Consider the following 19,465-nt stretch of genomic DNA (forward strand, 5'->3'; position numbering starts at 1 on the left):
CTCCCCCGCACCAGGGCTCCCTTCGATGCCGTGCCCGCTGCCCGGAGCCCCCGGAGCTCCTCCGCAGCCCTTGGCCCTTCGCCGCCGTCTCACCGCATCAGCCGCCCGCAGCGGGGGCTCGGGCACGGGTCCCGCTCCATCGYTCCATCGCTCCCTCARCCKCGAGTCCCCGTCCCCTCACGCCCCYGAGGGTGGGGCTGGCGGTGCCCCCTCCCTTCATCCCTCCCTCCCTTCCTCCTCCCAGGGAAAAGTGTCTGAGCGCGCGGCGGCCGCGGCCCCTCATAAAGGCGGGGAAAGCGGCGGAGGGCGCTCGGGGCCAGCGCAGSCGGACGGGCGGCCGTGGGGAGCGCCAGCCCCGCCGCCGCACGCACCTTCCCCTCCCTTCGCTCTGCCGCTTCAAAAGTTTTGCCCAGGGAGCGTCAGCGGTGTCGGCCGGAGCAGCCAGCATGGGCGCTGCCCGTGCCCGCCGGGGATAGCGCGGGGCGCGGAACGGAGCGGAGCTGAGGGCGCGGAGCGGAGCTGAGGGCGCGCAGCGGAGCTGAGGGCGCGCAGCGGAGCTGAGAGCGCGGAACGGAGCGGAGCTGAGGGCGCGCAGCGGAGCGGAGCTGAGGGCGCGGAGCGGAGCTGAGGGCGCGCAGCGGAGCGGAGCTGAGGGCGCGGAGCGGAGCTGAGGGCGCGCAGCGGAACGGAGCTGAGGGCGCGGAGCGGAGCTGAGGGCGCGGAGCGGAGCGGAGCTGAGGGCGCGGAGCGGAGCTGAGGGCGCGCAGCGGAGCGGAGCTGAGGGCACGGAGCGGAGCTGAGATCGCGGAGCGGAGCTGAGAGCGCGGAGCGGAGCGGAGCTGAGGGCGCGCAGCGCACGGAGCGATGGCGCGGGCAGCGGCCACGGAGAGCTAACGGCGGAGGAGCCCCCGGAGGAACGGGGCCGGGCGGGACGTGGCCCGGAGGCTCGGCAGCCCCTCGGCATGGCGCGGGCGGCCGGGCTGCTGCTCGGAGCGCTGCTCTGCGGAGGTGAGSGGGCGCGGGGCCGGGGGCGCGGGCAGCACGCACCAGTTGATCGCGGGCGGGCGGCTCCAACTCCTTCCGAGCCCAGAGTCTTTTTGTCCGCCGTGTGAACTGAATTCCCCCTTCCTCCTCTTCCCCCTGCCTTTTCCTTTAAATCCTGCCTCTGCCTCTCTCTGCTGCTTTCTCTCTCCCCTATTGATGTGAATGGTGGGAAACCGTGCGCGCTTGCAATTGACTAAGATGAGAAACAGGCAAAGTTTACTTTCTCTGGTCCTCAGTGATGGATATCCTCACAAATGCATCTTCATTACTGCGTTGTGTTGAAGGAGCTTCTCTGCGGGAGGGGGTGTCCCAGTSCCAGCTTGGAACAGAATTTTGGGCACCGGTGAAAGCTCCAAGAGCGGCACGGTGACAGTGTTTAGGAATTGCGTCCTTTAAATGATGCTGGAATTGTGCCRTGCAAGCTCCGGAGCCTGGGTAGAAGCTCTGTCACCTGGCTTGGACGAGATGCTTGTTCTGTTGGTTAAAGGGACAGCTGAGGAACGGGTTTGGCTTAGTAGAGAGGTCATTTGAATGATCTGCTGGTTTTTCTCATCGCTGAACTTCTGTGAGGAGAGAGTTCCTTTGACAAAGGGAAATCTCTGAAGTGATCCAGGGCTGCAAACAGTGCATGATCCCAAGGGGGGTTCCTGTGCAGAACAGKGGGTGACTGCCATGTCTCCACACTTTTTGTTTTCTTGCTCAGATGAAACATGATGGTTATGGATGCTTTATTAACACATTCCCTCCCCGCCTCGGGGTGGGGGGATGTGGAAACTTATTAAGCTATCTGCATTGCCTGCTGTTGATGCTATTCCTAAGAATGAAAAAAAAAAAAGCCTTTCATCCTGCTGGTATTAGTGGTGCTCTTTGACTATCGTAAGGAGATTACTCCTAAAAGACTCCTCATTGTTTAGTTTGGTCCAGTCCTGCCAGCCTCTCTCCCAGGGCAGTTGATTGTAGAGGCAGCCGTGAGAGATACGGAAGTGTCTCAAGGGTGAAGCAAGAGCGGAATCAGCAGCAATTCATAAAGGGACTTTTCCCACTCCAGTCGGCAGGGAAAACAAAGTGCTTGGCAGAAAATTGCATGGCCTCTTAATGCCGGTCATTTTAACGTGCATTAAAATTAATGGACATCCCAGTGACTTGACATGCTCTGAAAGTGCTGATGTGAAGAATCTAAAATGCAGGTTTGTGTTTTGATTGCTGTAGCCTGGAGGTGAGAATTATATCAGCCTCATGCTCACCTTCAGAGACAGCACGGGATGTAAGGTTTGTAAAGAGTGTCTGCTGTTTTTTGGGGCTGCTTTGACAGTCACAAATGCATCCTCTCCAACGAGCTTTTGCATTTGGCTTAATACGCTGAGTTAGGCACCAATATATGGGTATTTTCTCTCTGAAAATATTTATATAACAGAAATAGGAGAAAGTGCTACCTGGAGAGTTTATAAACAACCTAACTCCTTAAGTCATTTCTCCTGCTGGAAGCTGGCTCAGCCTTGGCTCAGCCAAGTCAGGAGTAGAGTGGTGCCCCAGCCAGGCACTGCCAGCAGCTGCTGGGGGCTCTGGGAGAATAAAAGACAAAATATTACTTTCCTTCAGGGAAGAAAAGCAGAGGTTCTGAGCAAGGAATTGGCCTCTCRGCATTGTTAGGGATTGTATGATTTAGAAAAGAGCCACTTAATTAAACTTATTTAATAAGGTGTTTGTATRGTTTCCTAGTGGAGCCTTAATGAGCATTTCATTTGCGCTCCCCTCGTGTATTTGCACTCTCTTTGTTGGCGTGTGAGGATAGTGATTGTTCTTGAGAGCTAAAGTCCAACTAAATGAAAGTCACTTTATAGCTTGCAAGCAAAAACGTTTGTAAATGTGCTGAGAAACTTACTGTTATAGACAAGTTGTCGTTTGCTATTTAAAGAGCTATATTTACTTCTCTAAACTCATTAGCATCTCCTATCAGGCTTGAATTTCTAAGAAAATTYTCCCGAAATGTTGCCTTAGGCCTCAGTGTGCCATTATGCTGGGTTTATTATCTGGCCAGTAATGTTAATTCATTCAATCTCAAGCAAGAAGCTTGGCATTTAATTTAAGCCATGCCTCTAGTCAGACCAGGATGTATAAAAGTCAGCGTGCAAAAGTGCTCTTGAATTTAGGTRCAAGCACATGTTTTACATACCAATTATTGGATGCCTGTTCCCTRGGTGGAGAGTATGTGTGTGAAATTGTATTTACATAAGTAAATCCCAAGTGGATATATATTCCTTTCAGGAAATGACCTCTTTTCAGCAAAGTGCTAATGCATGTGCTTAAGCCCCTTTATAGCCTATAGGAGGTATTCATGAGCTTGAAGGAAGATTATTTATTTATTTTAATGGTTTTTCTGAGGCAGTGCATGAATGTGAACACAAATGTACAGATTTACTTCATTTTGTAACGTATAGATAAGTGGGAATCATCTGTTTCTTGCTGGTGGTGAACTGGAACAAGTGACACAGAAACTGCAGGTACAGTCAGCCCTGRAAAAGCATTTAGGGATGCACAGCTAGAGCAGTGATTTGTTTGCACAAATGTGTGTGCAAGGGAGTGTTGAACAGGAGCAGGTGTTAAAGGTGCGTGAGTTCCTGGATTTAGGTACAGAAGCAGTGTTTGAACACAAATGCAAACACAGCTGTGCATCCATAGTGCAGCACCTGCCATAGTTCTGCTGTGCCCTTCTTCATCCCACAATCCTGCACTGTGTCCTGGTTTTAGTTACACTGCAGTGGACACTGATCAAAGCTCTTTATTTTGAGTTCTGTTTCATTCTGATTTTAAATTAATCAAGCAGTGAGGGGTTTTTATGTCTTATTTTGAAAGTTCAGTAGCATGGCACACCCTACTGTTATGGAAAACTTCCTAAATTTCCTTTTTCTCAATTTCATCACGTTAGTTCTAGCCAAGAACACAGCAGAAACTTGCATTATGTTAAATTATAGCTGCATGGAGTTTTTCTAAGTGGCTAATCTCTCTCCTGGATAGAACCCTTTCAAAATAGAGATAGTGCTATTAATATTCCACTTCACTTTGTTTTCATATTTGGTAGTAGATCAAAGTTTATTAGACACWGTACTTACCTAGTAAAACACCCAGCAGTTGTACTACAAATGGCTGTTCAAACCTGCTTCTAAGTGCATGGCTGTGTCATATAAAAYCTCAGCCCTGTAAGCATTACATTTWTGTATTATCATTTATGTGTTAGCATTTTCTGGCTCTTGCAGAACTAAGTATTTGTTTGAAATTAAGTATAAACAGCACCATGTTAGGTTTTCTTAAATGGTTAAATATTAGTAAGTATTGACAAACTCTGTTCATTGGGATGGGGATTTTATTGTGATTTGGGATTTAGTTCTGTATTTTTAAACTCTAGTGACATAGTTCAGCACTACTGAAAAGATGGCTTTTAAGGAGTAGCCAGAAACTCTATGAATAATGGCRAATTTGCCAAATATTTGTTGGAATACAAACTTTCCTGGTTAGAGTTTTTGAGGTAATGCTCCTCTGCAGTAAATCTCTCAAAGCTTTTGTCCCTAAGTGGGGCTAAAGTTGTGTCTATTTAAGACAGCTAAGTGACAAATAATTAAATTAAAGCCTGAAATCTTCAGGCTATGATCATGCCATTAAAGAGGTGTCAGAGATTTCTTGTGTTGAATCCCAGTTTTCTCTGGGCTTTGGTAAACTCCTTCATTTACTCATAAGCTGCMTGCAAGTTTGTGCTGCCACACTGAGATTTTGGCAGTGCCTCATGTTTGGCAGGCACTGCTCAATGTGTCCCAGCTATTCCCAGAGAGACAAAAAGCATGTTATGATAAAAGATGGAAAATGGCAACAAGTTGAGAGAAGTGGACAGTGATGGAAAACCATCTAACACGGATGGTAAAAAGTTAAACTGAGGATGTTAGAGAAARCAAATGCGTGTTGGGGGTGACCTCAAATCATACCTGTCCCTCAGTTTGAAGAGACATTTGCTGTTCAGGAGGGAGAGCTGATGGCAAAGAGGAAATGGTTTAGTGTAAGGAGGCTGTGTAGCAGCAATTGTACCTTGTCTCTGCTGTCAGGAATCCCCCTGCCTTGCTGCTTTTGTCAATCATTTCTTATTTCTCTCTGTCTCTTATCCACTGTGATTGTCACTTTGTTGGTGAAAGACTTGATCCTGGTTTGGCCTCTGTGTCCAGGGGGACTTTGATTYGTTTGGTATCTAAACACTTCAGTGACACAAATGCAGGCAGTATTTTGTGATGCTATAAGGTGTTATCTTAAGGTATTTGGCAGAAATTTGACTTGTCTGTCCTTCATAGTCATTAGCAATAACTTTCTGGCCAGAAAAGTTGTTTTTGTCTAGTTCAAACTCTTGTCCTGACTTGCTCTTAGAGGTCTGAGTCCTTTATATTTTATTCAGCCTTCCTTCCAGACTCAGTACCCTGGCAAAACAGTTTCACAGTGTTCAGCTCTTCAAGCAGTTGTACTGTTTTGTGTTCTGTGGACTGGCTCAGGCTCTAGTGACAGATGTGACCCCTTTGAAACAGGGACGGACAAATGGTGCATTGAAAGTTCATAGCTTCTGCAGTCTCCTCACTCGGAGGTATCTGCTAAAAGCCTGYGGATGCATCTTGCTTTGGAAATAATTTCAGTGCAGTAGTGCCTGTGTTTTAGTTAGCAAATGGAAATACTCTCTCTTTATCTATTTGTTCACATTTTTTTGGGTCAATACACAGCCTCAGGTCACCATTTTTCTTTTCAGCTCTATCTAGTGAAATGACCCAGTGAGTGTACTCTTCTATTTTCCTTGCCAGTCTAAAGCATATTAATCTGTTGAGCTTGAATTCCACAAACAAAGTGTCATCCCCATCACTAAAATTACTGGCAGCTCTGCAGCACTGGTCAATTAATTGAACTTTTCGTTAGGGAAGTACATTTGGACTAAGTGGTTCTTTGCCACTACACTTAAGAAATGTGCTAATGTCTTCCTCTTGCAGYGCTGACATCTTGGGTCAGTAACTTTGTGCTTGGAGACAACCTTTTTTGGCATTTTTTTTTTTGCTTGAATAACAGAGATSATGCTAATTGTAGTTCCACTGTCGTTATCAAAAGCCTTCTCTTCYACTCGTGCAGTTTTAGCAGCTTGACAGCTGGAAGCAGCCAGACAAGTCCTTTTAAGTGGACATTTTTATTATACACTGCTGCAAGAATTTAACCTGATTTTGCCACCCACTGGTGTTACAGGTGTCATGGGTAAGGTCTTTATTTTTTTGTTAATCGTTGCTTCTCACATCCTATTTTTCATATTCTAGAGTTGTTATCTAATTTCTGCAATTTTGTAGAAATGCAGTGGGAAATTTTAAATGCAGATGTTGAAATATCCCCACCACTATGTCTCATGTTATATTGCTCAGGTAACTGCTGCAGTTTTCTGCTTGGTGCCATTTTTCAACTGGGCAGTTCTTTGAAAATACTCCTGAAACTGGTATAATTTACAAAACAATTTGCTTTTAAAATTGGGCTTGTATCCCAAATTTACTTAGATGATTCTCTATTTTTGGTGAGCTATTTCACATAAAGCTACCATTCTGACTTCAAGYAGATGTATTCAGATACAAACTGATAAAGCAGACATTCTATTACTGTTTTTCTGTAATATTGTATTGCTATTACAAGAATGAACTCTCAAACTGCTATGAAAAGGTTTGTCATTCCAAATGACTTCTAAAAAGCATTGTAAMTTTATGTAACCATTTAATTTTTCCTCCTGATTAAGAGTGAAAGTTAACTTTTAGAATGTTCCTKTCTGTCCTTGTGAAATTCCATTTTCTATTGTTGTATTGCCTGAGGGTGCTCCTTACCAGCTTGAGCCAATGTCAWTTGATGCTGCCAGGTTTGTGCCCTCTCCCAAAATGAGCCACCCTTTTTTTGTGCCAGCCCTGGTGTGCCTCTAATTCTTCTGGAAACTGTTTTGGGGAGATAAAGCACATAAAACACTTTAAAAAAAAATAAGGGTGAGTTTGTATCACCTTGGGATCAACTCACTGCTTGAATAAGCCAGAAAGAGGCAGGGCCAGCAGAACTGAGCTGGGTTCTGCAGTTGCAGTGGTATGGCTTTAATTTGTCCGTGGGACAGTCTTGTAAAAAAAAAAGGGATTGTTCTGGGAGCTGCTTACATCATCCACCCTCTGCAGGATATTAAACACGGAGAGGTTAGAGAACATGAGAGGCACTCAGTGAATGATGCAGCTTTGATTTCTCTRTGGGGTGGGGTTTTTTTCTCATTTTGCTGATTCTGTATCATGTTGAACGAATAGAAGTGAGGCTGACATTAATATCCTGCCATTTCCTCATGCAGGTAGAATGTGCTTTTTGATGCTTAAGATAAAACTATTTTCCTGATCTCAAACCAAACACACAAACCATCACCACCCCCACAATAAATAAAAAAAAACCCAAAACCCTGAGTTTCTTGCCATATTATTACAGACAGGATTAGTAGCACTCCTGTTAGGCTTGTCATTAGGAGAGTTTGGTTTTAGTTTCTTATAAATTCCCCAACCATTAACTGTTTCAGCTTAAATATTCYGTGCCAAGCATCTGCCTCAGATGGAATAAATTTTTTTCTTTTCCAGAACTTCAGCCAAGAATTCAGTGGTTTACAAGAACAGAGCTTGTGGAGGGGGGTGGGCGGGAGAAACTCTGGATTTTCCTTTGTTTAAAAATAGTTGCTGACCTCTTGTTTGAGAAGCACTGATGCCAGGAGGAGACTTGGGAGAMTGCTGAGAAAACAGTCCATGGCTGATTTGATGGGATGTCAAGTTAGCAACATTTGAAAGGATAATTTTGCTTATGACAGGAAAGAGTTGATGTGTCCTCAGAGCTAAAAACCTGTGAAAATTGCTTTGTGCTGGGCTTGTGCCATGTCAGGGTGGGCTGTGCAGTGACAGATGCTCTCTGCAGCAGTCTGAGCTGGGCAAAGCTGAGGGATTAGGGCAGTTCCCATCCTTGTGCTGTCCATTCTCTGTCCCTCAGGATGCTCTCCTGGAGCAGTGACAGAGAAGAAACAGAGTTTGAGGTGGGCACAGAATTTTTGTGGTGTCTCTGCTGTAACCAGGTRGAACCTCCCTGTTGCCATCAGTGCRTGTGGAGTCAGGCCCTGCTGCTTTGTGATTTAATTACCAATTCTAATTCCAGCTGTCTGCAGCTGAATTACCCTGTCAGTTATTGTACAATGCCATCAGAYTCATTTTGAAGCCTGACCAGTGGCCTGTATTTCCTGGGCTGCTAAAGCACATTTTTTGTTCCATACACTCACGTCCATCCATCGCTGGTGGATGTGCTGCTGCAGACAGTAATTGCACCTTATCCATCTTTATTTTTAAAAAATCTGATTCATTTTTTGCACGACTTGGTTTTTTTTATTTATTTATTTTTTTTTTACTTTCTAATTTCATACCTCTCTAGAAGCAGCCAGAATGTTTGATTTTTGCACGGTAGAATCAAATGACCTATCGCTCTGCTGGCATGAAATAAAGGGTAGCAAACAGAATAAATAACTACTGTGGGGAAGGTAATACAGTATTGACTTCTCMATACCTGTTAATTTTCACTGATCAGAACATCAGGGAAGAGGGAGATTGAATTTTGCTGCCCCTCAGTGAGGGTGGATACCTGCTTGTGAATAATATCACCCTAGAAACTCAGCAGGGTTTCAATTTTGCTACAGWTTTATGTAAAATCTTGTAGAGGATCAATTTGTGTTAGTCTTTTCATATTTCCCAGTCTACTTTTTGTTGCTATTTCTTCCACGTTTTTAATGAGTTTAATCTAGGTTTTCTTTTTCTCCTTTGCTCTTTTGGTGGGATGTGAAATGTGATGTGTTTCATGGCTCCAGGTGTGAGCATTGAGCTGTTTGGATGGAAAAGATGCTTTATTTTGTGCATAGCTGTGCTTTGGGATGTAGATTTGACTCACACAGTGTAGGGCTGGTGCAGCTGGAAAAGGCCCCYGTTTTCTGCACGGTGTCTGTGCTGTGAAATGTGTGTTGGGTGACTTTGTGTGTGATTAATTTTGGCACCAGCAGCCACAGGGAATGCACTGATGGAAGTGTAAAGTTCTGCCTCCTGCAGAGCTGAGACATTGCATGAGCTTGTGATTGTTCTTGACTGGGTCTCTTGTGTCTGTCCTGGTGTGTCTTCATTGATATCTTCAAATCTTTGTCTGTTAAAAACAGTAAGTTGTGTTTTATTTGGCAGAGTGACTGTTTGATTTCCCATCTTTCATAGGTGCTCAAAAAGACAGTCTTTTATGACAGATCTTGTTGAGCTTGTACTGTTTTAAATGCCTTTGTGCTTCTCTTGTTCATAATTATCCCAYTGACAATTTCAGAAAGAAATCTATTAAAGGAATTCAGAAGTAGGGAACTCTCTTCCCATGTATATGTGTCAAACATGCTCCCTTGTCATTCCATCACTGAGAAAAGGGAAGAGCAAGGAATTCTGAGTGGTGTTCCCTGTTTTCTGTMATTCTCTCCCCAGATGTATGTGCAGATGTGAATGCTGAACTAACCTGTCAGATTTCATTTGTTTTTCTGTAAAATGGGAATGACTATAGCACTTGATTGCCTTTTTCTTATCATAATGTGGATAGGAAAAGTATTTCCTGCTTTGGGGTAAATATCAAGTTCTTTTTCCATTAATACCTGCAGCTGATTAGGGAGTACTGTGAATTGTTGCTGTTTCATTTTTACTGAGGGATAACCTCASTCTGATAAAAGATCAGGATCACATGCTAGTGCTCAACAATTCCCTGCAGGTGTCCATTAGTTACATTTTCGYATTGATTCCATAAGCTGATGTGTTGTGCTTTGGAATGGCAGCAAGCTGGTAAATGGAACTTTTCCAATTGTACGTGATGTAATGGAATGAGTATATTCTGCTTTTTCCTTTGGAGTGTTGTGAGGATCTGGAGATGAAAAGAGGGTCCTGGCTGCCCCTGAAAGACAAATGTGGAAACACCTACAGTGCAAGGTCCATCTGGAAGGTCTTTATTGCATTATACCCTTATGCAAAGAACCAGACTTTGGTGCTGTAGCCTTGGCTATTTCACGGATTAAAGTTGGATATCGCTCTATTTCAGGCTCAAAGCTTCACAAGTCCTCAAAGCTTCAGGCTTCCATTGAACTTTAGTCTTGGTTTTGAAAATTCATTTAGAATTAAATTAGCTGTAGTGATGAAACTGTGGCACTTTAATAGGAATCATCAGATGACATTTAAACATGATCCTGTAGTGCAGTAATGTCAGAACTGGTTTGAGGTAAAAAAGTCATGCCTTTAGGCAATATTGCTCAGGAAAGTCACCAAATGCAAATGGTTTCTTTGAACTATATTGATTTGTTTTTGTTGGAGAAGAGGAAAAGGATCCACCTTTGTCAGTTGTTGAGTGTAAATTGCAGTTGAATCTACAAGTTCTGAGTGCCTTTAAAACCTGGATCCTGATCTAGACCCTGAAATGCATCTCTCAGCTTTGTATATCAAATCAATTCAGCAGTGCTTCCAAACCCATTTAGGCTTCAGCAATGTTCTGACCTTTTTTCTTTTTTTTTAAATATTTGTGGCCCTTGCACCTCCTCCCTTCATTTACGCTTTAGTAAGGGTATCTCAGATTGAAGCCTTGGGTCACAAGGGCTTATGAGTTTCTCTTTTTGTAGTTCATTATTTCATGGCTGTGGACTTTTATAAAATTAAAGATTGGACTTTAGTGTTAGAAYCTGTACATGAAGAGCTGCCAAGGCACTGGCATAAGCTGTTAACTGAGTTTATTTATCTAACAAGTCATGGTTGCTTGGTAAAGTGTCTTCAGCCCACCTTGTTTTCCATGCAATTTTCCTTCCAGAGAAGAGAACTGGATTTGACATGTCAGACATTCATGGTGTTATTCATCAAAGAATAGTTTATTATGAATTCTTGTGGGTTTTTTTCCCCCCCCAGCATTTACATATTGCTTAGTTGGAAGAGGAGAGCTASTTGAGGATGCCAGGTATAATTTGGCGCTGCTAGACCCTGGCAGAGTTTGTGATTTTGGAAATTTCTCTCTTTTCYGATAATTACTCTCTTCACAAGTCATAGGTGCAGTTCAAATAGAGCTATTTTAGCATCCTTCATGGGAGGATGTTTGAAGCAGTTCATCTGAGTCCATTTGTTCAGCTAATTTAAAGTACATTTAATCCAAATTATTTGGCTGTTACAGGCAGGGGCATTTTAAATGCATTTCTCCTTGATTACTTACTTAGTTTTCACCTCTAAAGAAATAAAATGTAACCAGAATTTTCATTGCTCTGTCCTGTGTCATGCAATAGCCCTGCACAATTTCTGGAGGCAGAGAGAGGCTCAGTTTTGGTGAAATTTTGGTCTGGAGTTTTATGAATTTAGCAGTTACTCATTTCAGCTGTGACTTTCTCAAATAATAATTCATGCACTGGTTTATTCTCCATCTAATGCTGAGAACTCCTGGATGTCTCCTGGTACAGCCCAGTGATAGCAGGGAGGATGCAAGGAGAGAAAGCACAATATTTTCATTAGTGATCTGTAGAAAGCACAATATTTTCATCAGTGATCTGTAGAGTTTGGGTGTTTTGGCTCTTACTGTTAATTGAGGTTTCAAACTCAGATTTGGTGTCAATGTAACGGCTCAGGTTATTGTTCCTGGTGCTCAGGTGAATGTGTTTTGTTCAGGAGGGGGAATTTGCCTTTCCAAATGTTCAAACATGCTTTAGGGAGAGGAGATTTGCTCTCTGGGCACAGCTGAAAGGGTTTTCTGTATCTGAGAGAGGAACAACCATTTACCTGAACAACCATTTACCTGAACAACAATTTACCTGAACAACCATTTACCTGAACAACAATTTACCTGCCCACAGGTGCTGTACTGACAGGATTGTAATCACAGGTGAGCTTAATTAACCCAATTATCAGTCAGTGAGCCCGGAGCTCTGTTAATTGGCAGCAGCTGTGTTAATTAGCCTGGRGCTGTGTTGATTGGTCAGCACTTTTTGGTAGCCCCTCCCATTTGTGCTGACCTCTGTATTTAAGTTCAGATCCCAAATTGCTTGCTGTTTGATGATCACAGAAGATAAGGAATGATCCCAGAGGATGATTCGTACTGATGTGATGTTTTGACTCCAAAAGGACTCTTCTTCTTCCATCAACTGAGYGTTGGGTAAGTTTTGTGTTTCTGTGCATCAAATGGGGTGGAAAGTTCCCCTTTCTGTTATCTGTGCTGTGTTTTGGACATTTGGTTATCCAGGTATTACTCTAATAAGTTATCCTTCTTACTATCCTTAATTATTATCTAATAAGTTATCCTAAATTTGCCTTCTTAGAAAGCAACTTGTGAGTTACCAGCCTCTGGTTTTGTTAAATTTCTGTTTGTTACTGAAGAAACTCAGATATATATATTTGTATAATTGTGGATTTATATGGAAATTTACATTCTATACTGAAATGGCACAAAAGTAAATAGCACTTTACATAAGTAGAGTGAATATACACCCCCCTCGTCCCCCTTCCCCTTGTAATTTATCTTACCACATTTCAGGTTTTAGCTCCTCTTAACTGAAAATGAAATCAAACCGTGTGAGCTTTTGGGAAAGTATTTTGAAGAAGAGAAAATGCAAACCACATGGTACATTCACAATGTGAAGATTTAGGGGAGAAATCTTTYTTCATTGGAAAAACAAACTCTGCTGGGTTTACTAAGTGACATTTCAAAGCAGTTGGAGATGAAAGGACTGTGCTCTAATKCATTGCATATGTGATATTTCCTAATGGATAGGTGTTACATTGAAAAAGAAGTCAGGGAAGTGCAGTAAAACAGAGGGGGGTTTCAGTCTGAATTGGTAGTTTAAAAATGAGTCTAATCACATTTTTCTGTCTAAAAAGTGGCAGGTATCCATGATCAGAAAGTCACAGCGAGAGTAACTGTTCAACACTTTGCTCTATGATACTTTTAATGGGACTTTCTCAAACTGAAGCAGCTTTAACTGAGGTTTTTCACGCTGTGTGTTTTCTGACTGATTTGGAAAAGTCTCTGTGAAGTGGTTCAGTTGTTTCTGAGAACAAARGCATCTAGAGAATCCTGAGTTGTAGCCAGCTAGAATCATTTCCACGAGCAGCACTAGTTGGGTTAAATCCTGCGATTTTCACTTTTGGAGGCAGAGATGGATGGTGTTTTCYTTAATCTCTCTTTCTGGAGTGATGATGATGTATGAATGCTAGCATTCATTTTTACTAAGTAAGATTCATGACTGCAGATAACTCCTGCAAACATGTCCCTGCATTACAAAAAGGCACATAAAAAGGGGGAYGAAAATATTTTCAAGCTTTTGGTCTAATTCCATGAAAAATCTATTCAAAGTTGCCAGACTTCCCGAGTCTGWAAATTGGGTTTAGTCTGCTCTTAAYGCAGAATTGCGATGGTGGCAGCAGCATTATTGGGGAGTGTCTGGGATGTCAGRGCAGATGGATTTGCTGGGGTTTATTGTTGTTTCAGTGTCCTGAGGTGTTGTGGGTGCAGTTTCCAGGGTGAGAGCTGCAGAGTGTTCAGTTCTGCCCTCTGCTCTGTGCTGGTTCATCCAGAGGAGGAGGAGGAGGAAGCTCTCTCTCCCTCTCTTGGGGCATGCCAAGAGTTAAGGAACAGGTGGTTATCTACAGGCCACTGTCTCATTCTGCACACAGGATGGATGGCTTCCTGGGAAAACATCCCATTCAGCTTTTGGGCTGAAGGAGCCTATTGTCTGTGGGCTTGTGCTTCAGTTGTTCCAGAAGCTGCAAGGTGTGTGGATGGAACGGGCTCAGCGTGGCTTTATCTCAGATATTTTTGTGGGTGATGTGGCTCTGGCTGTTTTTCATATTTCATATGGTCACAGCATCCCAGAAACACGGTTTGAATAGCTCTTCAAAGACCACAGCCTTGTTCTTATGAACCAAATGCAAACGGCAGAAGGAAGATAGGCAGTGGATATCTGTTCTAGGCATCTTATATTTCCTCCCAGAGATTTCCCTTGGCATTCAGGGCTCCATTTTCTGAATCCTCCTTTTATCTTCCCCAGCTGTAGCCAAACGTGCTGGATAAGTTTGCAGGTTAACGTGTGTCTCCTGGAAGGAGCAAAGATTGTAGAAGGATAAAGAGAAGTTTAGTAAAACCATGGGGAATGATATTCTCTTCGTGCTCTTGCTATGCAGCGTTATGCTGGGGGAAAAAAAGGCACATTTTTGTTATGCTTTGATATTTTTTTTTATAGCTGTCCCTAATGCAAGCGAGAGATTTGATCAGAACTTGCACTAATACGGAATCCTTCAGAAAATCAGGCCACAGGTTTTCTAAATTAGGCATCTGTATTAGCAGATGCTTCTGAGAGTGTAGCTGCTAATTTTGCTGTGCTGTCGTTCAGCCTTTTAAAATGATGGAAAATTCTGTTCAAGCAAAGTAAATRTATTAATATTTCTGAAGTGTGCTGTACAGTACCATGATAAGCTGCCTAAAAAGTTTATCAGAATGTTCATAATTCAGTGCAACACTTGAATATTGTGTCTTGAATTACTGCATGGGGTTATACATAACGCTAAAGAAATGGTGAGCAGCTGTCTGTTCTGTCAGCCTTACTCACAAGTGCTCTGGAAGAAATAAATTGTCATTAAAGGCTGTATCTTAATGCATATGTATGTGGGGATGAATTAAGTTTAAGTCTGGATTTCCTTATTACTTTTTTAGTGCTTTCCTTGGCAAACTTAGCATTCTTTTTTTTGTGAAGGAACCTTCTGGCTCATTGTAGGCTATTCCTGCTGCTTTTAATATCCTTTGAGATTGATTCATGAAGTGCCAACATCTTGAGCTGTGGAAAAAGGGTAAGAATCCTAAAGAAAGACCCTGGATAGACGAGAATAAATTTGAACTCAGACTCTTTCTGTGCCACTTTGATCTGAAAGAGACATCTTGTGATTCAAAGGAGCTTTGCTGTTAACTAAGACCATGAATTCAGTYGGTTCCATTTTGATTAAAAAGTGATAGCATTAGCAAAATGTATATAGACAACATCTGGTTCAGGTTTATTGGAATCATATTTTAGAAAACTGGAAGAGCTAAGTCTGGTTATTTTTTGTGTGTCTCTATGTGGTAACTGCTTAGAGAAAAAAAAATCTCTGTGGCTAGATGAGCTCAAGAGCGTTTTTATGTTGGTGATGTTCAGGTGATTTATGTGCTGTATAGGATAGGTGGGTGTGTGTTTCCATTTCACTGGCTGACAGTTCAGCACAGGAGAGTGAAGCTGTCAGGAAACAAAAGGAAATGGAAGTGGAGGGTTCAGTGGAAGGATTTTGGGACACGTGGCAGACCTGGAGGAGATGGTGGTGGGCCCAAATGTGAACAGCTTAGAACAGGGCATGTCTGGAGAATTTACCAACAATACTGCTCATGGGAAGGAAAACCTCTGCTTTTTGACTTCTTTAGGTCTCTTAACAGAGGGCAGGAAAAAAAATATCTCAAAGCAACATTTTGCTATCAGTGAATCAAGTGGCCACCTCTGACTTGCTGGGTGTGCTCTGAGCTGCCATTCCCTTGTGGCTGCATACAGAAGAGATTTTTTTTTTTTCTACCAGATTTTGGATGCTGTAGAATCTCCCAAAAGCTCTTTGTAGCTGTCAGGACATGAGAATTCAGCACATTGCAGTAAAGGCTGAGCATGTTGAAGGTCAAGAATGGTATTGACCTGTGTGGTTGATAAAAATATTACAGGAACCTCCCCCAATTTTTAATCTGATCCTTTTTTTAGGTTTGAATTGAATTTTTTTTCTAATCTTCAACAATAAAAGGCAGACTTCCTTGAGGATCTTTATAAATATTCCTGCTAATTAAGCTATTGTCAGTGAAGCTGAGCAAATCTGCTTACAGATTTTTTGAGTGTAGTGGTTAATGCTCTGAGAATTACTTTGTCTGTTGTATGAAGTTCCTYACAGTCAGCTTACAGAAAATGAAACTTTATTTGAATGTCAAAGTGGTAATTTCCTTCAGCAAGTAGCAGAAATAGGCTTAAGACACTCCACCAATTATTTTAAAGAAAGGGAAATACTAAGTATTTAGAGAGAAAGGAAAACAGAAGTGTCCTCTTTTAAAGTCTCACAGAAGTCTGTTCAATGGCTCTGGGGTTCCTTGATGCTTCCTGGAGTGCTTGTCAGTGCCTTACCTGGTTATATTTTCATCTCTTCMCTGACACATCACCGCTGAACTACAGTGCAGGAGATTCTTTAGCTGATAAATCGAGCTTTTATCCTCACATCCTTCTTGCAAGAGGGCTTACTTGAAAGAAAAATAAATATTTTGTGGGTTCTTCTATTTTACTGTGGGAACAGAGACCAGTTATTTGTAGTTCTGAGGGCTTTCTTCTGGGACCTGTTTTGATTTCCTCAGGAAACGGACTTTATTCTCTTTTTCCTCCTACAAATGTCGTATATTTAAAAAAAAAAACCTAAGGAAATGGTGGTGTTCAAATAATTGTAACTGAGAGCAGAAATCTTTGATTTTGACAGCCCAGCAGAACAGTCTGTGTTTCAGAAGCCTTCCTTTAATAAGCAGGAGTGACCTGGGGGGTTTCTGCTGGGTTTCAGTGGTGTGATCATGCAGAGATGGGATGCAGTGCGCTGTAGGGTGRAACCCAGACTGAAATCAGGATTGTAGTGCAGACAGCGAGCCCAGGAGCTGTGTTTGTCTTCACTCAAAGTGTTGCCTTGAAAGGCCAGTTTTTAATAATGACACAGACACSGTTAAGGGGATAAAAAGGGTTTTACCTCAATATTTGGGATCCCAGGTGCACAACTTGATGGCAGAATGCACACCCGTGTACAGCACAGATACAAGTTTTATAGGTTTCAGGAATTAGCATTTCTGTCTAGGATTCCCCAATAAGAAACTTAACAAATGCAGTAATGTCCCCGTATTCTAATGAATCCCCCCAGATGAGGCCAGAGCTCAGTTTACACAAGATGTTCTGGACAGAAGGCTTCACCCAAGGCTGAGCTCGGGTTTAAGATAGCACAGGGCACACTGAGCCCTTCTTGAGGATGTTTGGTCTCTCTGCTCAGAACTTCTAAACTGAGCTGGAATATCAAACTTCAGGAATCACAAGCATGTGGACTAAGGGGTACAGGCAGATGCATAGAGGGTACAGAAAGCATAAAACGAAAAGCAGAAATCATCAGGCATCAAAAGGAGCAGCTCAGAGCAGCCCCAGGCAGCTCTGTATTGCTGCTGCTCCTGTGCAGGGAGGCTGCCCATGGCCAGGCTGTGCAGGATCTTCCTCAGCTGCCTCCTGTGCTCCTCAGAGCATCCTGAATCACTCTCAAAGCTCTGCAGACACAGCCACAGAGCTCCCACCTCCTTCCTATGAAGGTAATCCACCAATTATGAAGGTAATCCACCTTCTTATGAAGGTAATCCACAGAGCTCCCACCTCCTCCTGAAGGTGATCCACCAATTCCATGGCACAGGTAGCAGGTGCAGGGTTGGGTTCTGGCCAGGCCATCCTCAACAGGATAAAGTTGGTTTTATACTTTTTTTTTTGGATGTGGCCGTTATGTTGGCCAAGCTCCCATAATAAATTTTTCTGTACCTGATTCCTCCTCAGAGGAATCCATTGAATGATGAAATCCATTGATGAAACAGAGCAATCCATTAAGGATTCTGCACTGTTATGTGTTCTTGTGGTGTATGACATCAGTAGAATGCCACAAGTTAATTACATTCTTAATTACAGCTTTGTATTGAATTAGGGACCTATTATCCATAGAATAATTGAAAACCTGCTGAGATCACGTCTGCTAACATCTAATTGTATCCCATGATTTCTTTCCCCCTAAACTTTAAATAAAAACTGGCATTTCATTTAGCATGGTTTTAATTAATTGACATGAGAAATGTAATTAGAGCTGAAGCACAGACAAACTATCTTTAAAAAATCACTCAGAAATTAATGATATTTTGGGGAGCAATTAACAGTTTCCAGAGCAGGCGCTGTTCTCCTGCATTTCTGGGGAAACCTTGTTCAGGCACAGTTGAAGAGAGGATTTGGAATTGGAGGAGAAGAATGTCTCTGAAAATTCAAATCTTCCTCAGTGCTCTTTCACCTTGAGCAAACTCGATCTGCTTGCAGCTTCGGGCACAAGAAACCTAAGAATAGCCCAGGAAGAGAAGGAGATCTAATGATTTCCCCAAATGTTGAGAAGGCCAGGGCATGGCTGCGTTGTGCCAGGAGCAGCAGAGGTTCCTGGTGGCCTGAAGGGCACAGAATTTCTTTCCAGATTTATTGGCTCCAGGGGAATCACATTCTATATGCAAGGAGCAGAAGAGTTTCACCTCAGCATCACTGAGAGCTGCTCTGGAGCTGTTTCCTTTTCTCCTTTTCCATCTCCCACCTGCCCATGTGGCAGAGTTTGAGAGCTGCTGTGCCACCCACCATCCAAACAGCACTCATTCAGGTAACAGGAAAAGACTTTATTTCCTCTTTTCTTCCTTTCTGCACTTTTCTTTAGCAGATTCTTGCCCTGAGCTTTGTGCTGTGGGTAGCTGAGTTGGGCAAGACCTTGCAGTGAGAATGGTGGGCAGGTAGTTGGCCAAAACACTGGGCATCTTTACTTGTTTTGTTTGATTAAAAAAAGAAACCTATCTGGGTTCTTTAAGAAGTCAGCTGAGAAGGAAATGCAGCTGAAAAGTGTGTTCAGTGAGAGAATTTCTGTGCTTGACTTCTAATCAGAAGCTTTGTGTCAGTCCTTCTTTTTCACTTTCCTTTTGTAGTAGCCTTGGAAATTGTTTGGGTTTGTGTTTTGTTTAACAAATTGATTTTTTTTTTTTTTTTTTTGTCCTTCTTTTTCACTTTCCTTTTGTAGTAGCCTTGGAAATTGTTTGGGTTTGTGTTTTGTTTAACAAATTGATTTTTTTTTTGTCTTGGTATTTTTCCGTAGAGACAAAGCCTTTCATTTAAATCAGCCTACAACAAAGCTTTAATTCCAGGGTGTACAATAATGTCCTTTGGCTGTTTGCAGAAAGATTTATTTGTTTCAGGACGTAGTTATTTCCTGTGTRTAACCTGACTTAGAGAAGCTGATGTTTTTTCTGTTTGATATCTCTCAAATTAATGTGCACCTCTTCAGCCCTGCCTCTCCATAAATATGCATATGCTTTGTTTATAAATGGGGAGCATATGCAGGGGTGGAACTGCTGTGTGAGAGCAGGTTTGAGAGATSTCACTGTGCTTGGACACCAGCAGAAAAACCCCGGCTACATCCACTGAAAACTGGCTGGCAGCCATAGCACACAGAATGGAGGGAATGTTTGCCTAAAAGACTGGATTGTGTCAGGC

At 42.7% G+C, this 19,465-nt stretch overlaps 1 protein-coding gene across 1 annotated transcript in view; it reads left to right on the plus strand.

Moving 5' to 3' along the window:
- The first annotated feature begins 245 nt into the window (after positions 1-245).
- Positions 246-19,465, plus strand: part of TMEM132C (transmembrane protein 132C) — a 172,878-nt gene continuing 153,658 nt past the window's right edge. The window contains exon 1 of the mRNA XM_057381799.1: positions 246-1,008. Within this exon, the coding sequence (XP_057237782.1) occupies positions 963-1,008 (46 nt within the window). The 5' untranslated portion in view covers positions 246-962. The remainder of the gene's footprint in view (positions 1,009-19,465) is intronic.

The sequence above is a fragment of the Malurus melanocephalus genome, unplaced genomic scaffold (assembly GCF_030028575.1).
Source record: "Malurus melanocephalus ecotype Western Australia unplaced genomic scaffold, MMel_1.1 scaffold_530, whole genome shotgun sequence".
Lineage (NCBI taxonomy): Eukaryota > Metazoa > Chordata > Aves > Passeriformes > Maluridae > Malurus > Malurus melanocephalus.